This window comes from Netta rufina (assembly GCF_964035555.1).
Source record: "Netta rufina genome assembly, chromosome: 5".
Lineage (NCBI taxonomy): Eukaryota > Metazoa > Chordata > Aves > Anseriformes > Anatidae > Netta > Netta rufina.
In genome coordinates this window covers 56,533,606-56,539,083 of record NC_140128.1, presented here as the reverse complement: position 1 = coordinate 56,539,083, position 5,478 = coordinate 56,533,606, and the positions used below count along the sequence as shown (strand labels likewise).

At 52.1% G+C, this 5,478-nt stretch overlaps 1 protein-coding gene across 1 annotated transcript; it reads right to left on the bottom strand.

Moving 5' to 3' along the window:
• Nucleotides 1–545: 545 nt before the first annotated feature.
• Nucleotides 546–3,480, bottom strand: ZBTB42 (zinc finger and BTB domain containing 42). The gene is made up of 2 exons (XM_084287367.1): nt 3,378–3,480; nt 546–2,043 (listed from the first exon to the last, which is right to left on the bottom strand). Exon 2 carries the CDS (start codon nt 2,027–2,029, stop codon nt 602–604), a length of 1,428 nt encoding a protein of 475 aa, XP_084143493.1. The 5' UTR covers nt 2,030–2,043; nt 3,378–3,480; the 3' UTR covers nt 546–601.
• Nucleotides 3,481–5,478: the final 1,998 nt, after the last annotated feature.

The following is a 5,478-nucleotide window of genomic DNA, read 5'->3' as shown; positions in this document are numbered from 1 at the left end:
CCTTTATCTTTTGGGCCAATTTGAGGTCTCTTCCAGCTCTATGAAATAAGACTACATCCTGCTGGAGATACACACAGAGAAATTTCCCTGCGCTGAAATGTATTTAAGCCATCGGTCGTCTCTTCGGATGTTTCTACGCGCTACGCAGACGGCATCAGGGGAGCTTAATGGGATCCAAGTATTTCTCCGGAATTTACTTATAAGCAATCTTTCTTCAAACTAAAAATAAAAAGAAAACAAAAAAACACAAAACACACCCTGACCACGAAGCAAGTACTTCCAGCATGAAAACAGATGCTAAATCATTGCAGAATTACTTAGATCATTTCACATTAATAATGTAGCATGGGTGCGCAAGAGAAGACCTGAAGGGAAGGAGGCAGGGGACAGGGGAGATGGAGAGGTGGAAGGATTGCATTAGAAGGCCTCTGGAGTGTATACCTCTGCATCTTTTAAAGATCATATACCTGAAGTGAATATCACCAAAATAAAAGAAAAAGGAAAAAATAAAAAAAAAAAAAAAAAAAAATTCAGATGCTGCCTTTTTTTCCTGTTTTAAAAGGGCCGGGGGGTGCGGGGGAAAGGAAAGAAACGACGTGTCTCAAACCACCAAGGACTTTACAAGGCCACAATGAAATTTGCGGATGTGTCTGTATAAATCCCCCGACTGCGTGAACCGTCTCTCGCACCACTTGCACCCGTGGGGCTTCTCCCTGGTGTGCACGACCGCGTGGCGGCTGAGGTTGTGGGAATACTGGAAGCTCTTTCCGCACTGGCCGCAGGTATAGGGCTTCTCGCCCGAGTGAGTCCTCTCGTGTCTCTTGAGCGTGTACATGCAGGAGAAAGTCTTTCCGCAGAGGGTGCAGGTGGGCACCGAGCCGTCGGGCGACAGCCGGGTCCGCGAGCCGTCCTTGTCGCGGAAGTGGGAGCTGAGGTGCAGCTGAAGGATGTGCGGGCTCGGGAACACCTTGCTGCACAGGGGGCAAATGCAGATATGCCCGGGAGGCACGAGCACGCCCGAGGAGATGTCCGACGAATCCATGTCATCCTCGCTCTCGTCTCGGTCTTGATCTATATCCTCCTCTCGGGCATGAGAGCTGCCATTCCCCGCGAACATGTGTCCTAACCCTGTCACTAGGCTTTTGGCTGAATTCCCAAAATGCTGACTCTCCGGACTCCTGGCTTCGCTGTCCTCCTGATCTGACAGCAAGTCTTGTTCATCTTTAACAAGTGGCTCGGTACCCTGCTGCTGGCTGTCGGAAGCCAGCTGTCCAAAGACATAGGAGGGGTGTAAGGAATCTCTCCCCGGCACGGGCTTGAAAGACAAATCCAGCGCGCAGTCCACATCACCCGAAGCCAGGGTATGGTTAACAGACCTTTGGGACAAAGGTCCTGTGGAACTATTGACATTAGCCTTTGTTTTTCCAGCTGCTGCGGCGCACGATTCTGCCTCTGTCGGCGCAGAGCTGACACTTATATGATCAGAGGACCAGGCGGGGTGACTGCTGACCTTTTCTTTGCCTGCCGCTCTGTCGTATTCTGCAACGCTGAATTTTTGTTTGTTTCCTGGGTCAAACTCGTGGACCAGGGGTGCTCCGGCGTCTAGAAAATGCTCCGCTTTCTCCAACCCGGCCACCTCATCATTAATCTTCTCCTCCGGACATAATTCTTTATCTTTCAACTTGCCCTTGCAGACTTTCACAATGTCATACATGTGGAGGTAGCTAGCCGCAGCCAGCACATCTTCCACCGGGAGACTGTTGAATTCCAGCTTTCCCTCGTACATGAATTCGAGCAGCAGGCTGAAGGCAGGGGCTGTGACAATGTCACTGTTCAGATGCACAATATCCCTTTTGTCTAACTGGTCCCTGTAGAAAAGATGGAAGTACATACTGCAAGAGGCAAGAACGGCTCTGTGAGCTCTGAATTGAGCTTCTCCAACTAAAACAGTACAGTCACACAGGAAGCCCTGGTGACGCTGCTGACTCAGACACTGCAGCAACTGGCGGCTATGGTCTGGAAACTCCATTCTTCCTTCATAACCTGTTCAAAACAGGAAAAACTTGAATGCTACTGTAAACTAAAGCCTCCTAGCAGCTGTAACAAACAGATCGGCTTTTTGGTAACACAAGCCAAAGAAACAGCCTTGGAGATAACGTTTACTGTTAATTGTCTGTAATAGTTTTATTAAAGGGGGGGAGAAGAAAAAAAAAAAAGAAGAAAACAACACAACATGCTTCTCATCCTTTCGCACCTGCTCCGAACAGGAAAAACTTGATTGTAAGTAAACAAAAGCTAGTAAAGCAGCAGCCCCTCCAACCTTTGTTTCTCCCACTAAGCACTTTAATAAAATTAAGAAGAGGCAAGAAAAATAAATAAATAAAAAGCACGAACTCTCAGGCTCTTCCCAGCGACGCTAACTCAGGGCATCTTTTAATAAAGCGCATTACCCCCGTCACGCACACACACACACACAATTTAAACTTTATCCCCGCTCCTCATGCACAGAATCACAACAAAACAGCCGCGGCTTGCTCCGGGGAAGCGGCGTTTTCCCAGGCACGGAGGAGGAGGAGGATGGGGATGGAGGCAGAGCAGCAGCAGCAGCACCCCGCATGCAAAACGAAGGGGAAAAAAACTAAATTAAAAAAAAAAAAAAAGCGGAAAAAAAAAAAAAAGAAAAAAAAGTTTCCGTTGAAGTTATTAAAGGGCAAGGAGGAAAATAAGAGGCGGGAGGGCTGGGGCTGCCCGCCGGGCGCTTACCTTCCCGCGGGGCCGGGGCGCGGAGCCGGGCAGGGGGAGCGCGGAGCGGCCGCGGGTGCGTGCGCGAGTGCGAGCGAGGCGCGGAGGGAGGGAGGGAGGCTGGAGGGAGGGAGGCTGGGAGGGAAGGAGGAGTGCTCGGTTTGCTAATTACACCGCAAGCTGGAGAGTCAGCTGCTCTGACTTCACTGCGATGGAAATGCTACCTCCAGCTGTGCGCCTTTTAATGCCATATGTTACTCCAAATCTCGCTACCAGCCAACCACAGCTTGCTGCCTTTTAAAGTTCCAGCAGCCCCATTTATAGCCCGCGATTAAATCCCACAAACTTGCCCCGAGCCCGCCCCCCCCTTCCCAGCGGTGCCCCCCCCCCCCCCGCACCTCCCTCCCCAAAGTTGCTCCCCGCAGCACCGCCGTGACCTTCGCCTGCGCCCGGCTCCGCGCACCAAATGGAGAGGGGGGGACCCCGCGCAACCCCTCCGGGGCGCTCCCCTACCCCTCGAGCACCCCCAAAAAGCCTCTGGGAGCACTCCCCAACTTTGCAGGGAGCGTTTTTCCCCCTCGTCCTCCCAGGGGAAGGGGAGGCGGGGGCAGTTTGGGGGGGGTCCCGCTACTCACCGAGGCGCGGCGGGGCTGCGCGGCTGCATGCGGGCGCTGCGCGGGGGCTCCGCGGGCGCGGCGGCGCGGCGGGGCTGCGGAGCAGGTTGGTCGCCGGCCGCTCTCGCGATATTTGTCCTCCCGAGCCGCGGGGGGGTGCTGGTGGTGAGTGTGCAAACGAGTGTGCAAACGGGGGGGGGAACGCGTGTGCAAGCGTGCGTCCCCGCCCGGCGCACACAATAGCCCCCCGGCGCCCCGGCCAGCCCCGGCGGCCGGTGCGCGGTGCCGGCTGCGCCCTCCCCTCCTCCTCCTCCTCCTCCTTCTCCTCCTCCTCCTCCCCGCTGCCCTCCTCTTCCTCCTCCTCCTCCTCTCCCCTCCCTTCCTCCCCTCCCCGCCCGGCCGCTGCATTGGCCCCGGCGCCGTCCCGCTCCCAACTCGGCCGCGGAGCGGGGCGCGCACCCCTGGGGGCAGGCGCGGAGAGGGGACGGGGACCGGGACCAAGGAGCCCTGGCAGGGCGCTCCCCCTCTTTTTACCTTTAGTTTTGCAACCAGATGCCTGCGGATTTATTTTTATTTTTTTTAATGTTTTTTTTTTTGAGATGACCTTTTCGATAGTTGATTTGAATTTTAAATTTTAATTAGCCGTAATCCCATCAAAAGTGAGAGCTTTTAGAGTGATAATAAATAAATAAATAAATAAATAAATAAATAAATAAATAAAGTGGCGGATCTCCCGCCCCAGCAAACGGGGAGAAGTCGGGCACGGCTCCCGCTGCCCGCACCGCAGCCCGGAGCTGCTCCCTGGCGCTGCTGGGGACCGGGATCGGGACCGGGATCGCGATAGGGATCGGGACTGGGAACGGGGGGCTTTCCCCCCCTCTCCAACCCCCGCCGGGAGCCTCCCGGAGCCCCCCGGCTGCAGGCGGACCCGCGGCTGGGTCCCCCGGCAGGTGGAGGTGGCCTCGGACCTGAAGCGCTGGAGCGGGGCTCCAGGTCCAGGCTGACTTTATCACGTGTATATTTCTTTTTGTGTAAGGTTTTAGCCATGCTTAAACAGAAAAGGGTGAGTTTTGCAACGCTGTTGGGTTCGGGTGAGCAGAGAGAGGATCGGAGCCCTGCTGCAAGCACCCTGCGTGGCTCTGGTCAGAAGTATCTTGCTTCCAACAAGTAATGCAGAGAAACTCCTTGCTTTTCCTTCCTCTAGGTTGCCTGTCTAGATTTTAATATCTAGGAGAGCACCTTTTTTTCTTAATATATGTCTCTTTTTTTTCTTTCCCCCAATGCCCAGTAGTGGCATTAGCACCTAAAAACATCACTTTTTTCGGTTGGTATATTTGTTAGTAATTTGGTCTAATTCTTTGATATTTAATCCTCAGGCTCTCTGTCACAGAATTCAGTGTCTATTTTGCCAACAGCCACTTCCCTCTCACAGACCTTGATGGTTTAATTCAATTGGCAGTGAATGCCAGGATATTTGGGTGGGTTTTGAGTGTCAGCGACTGTGCTGTCACAAAGCCCTGCTGTAATATCATTATCGGTGTTGTTCAAATTGGGAAACTCCAGCCCAGGTGCAGAGGTGCCCAGCTCCGCTGAGAGTTAAAGGTGCTGGGGTTAAATCCATCACTGTTTGGTAAAACTGAGACCTTCAGCTGTTTGTTCAGATCACAGACACCATCCTGGGATGGGAACTCTGTCCTTCCAAAGACAGTGCTGAAGACAACACAGGCTCCACTGTAAGTGAAGCGGTTTCTTCTCCAACAAGCAAGTGCAGCTTCCATGAAGCCCTCTGTGTGGATGTGACGACTTGTAGAGTTTCTCTTTGTACACTAGAAATATTGGGCAGTCTCTTGTATTTGTACAAATTATGCTGCTTGGCATAAATCCCTTATTTTGTGTAATACATTGTTCACTTTTCCTTCTCTCCTTTAATAATAAGGGGAGGAAAAATAGAATAATAATAGAAAAAAGAACTAAGGATTCAAATCCTGTTTGGGTTCTGTAAGCTAGGAATAATTGTCTACAATCTAACCATATTTTATTTTTAGTAAACCAGTTACAATTTCACAATGAATCTGTGGTCATTGTCGAGTTTGAAATGTCAAGAAACACGGCAGCATTCTCA

What these genes read in the sequence shown, in the direction of transcription:
- ZBTB42 (XM_084287367.1), bottom strand. Translation starts at nt 2,029, where the DNA reads ATGGAGTTTCCAGACCATAGCCGCCAGTTGCTGCAGTGTCTGAGTCAG.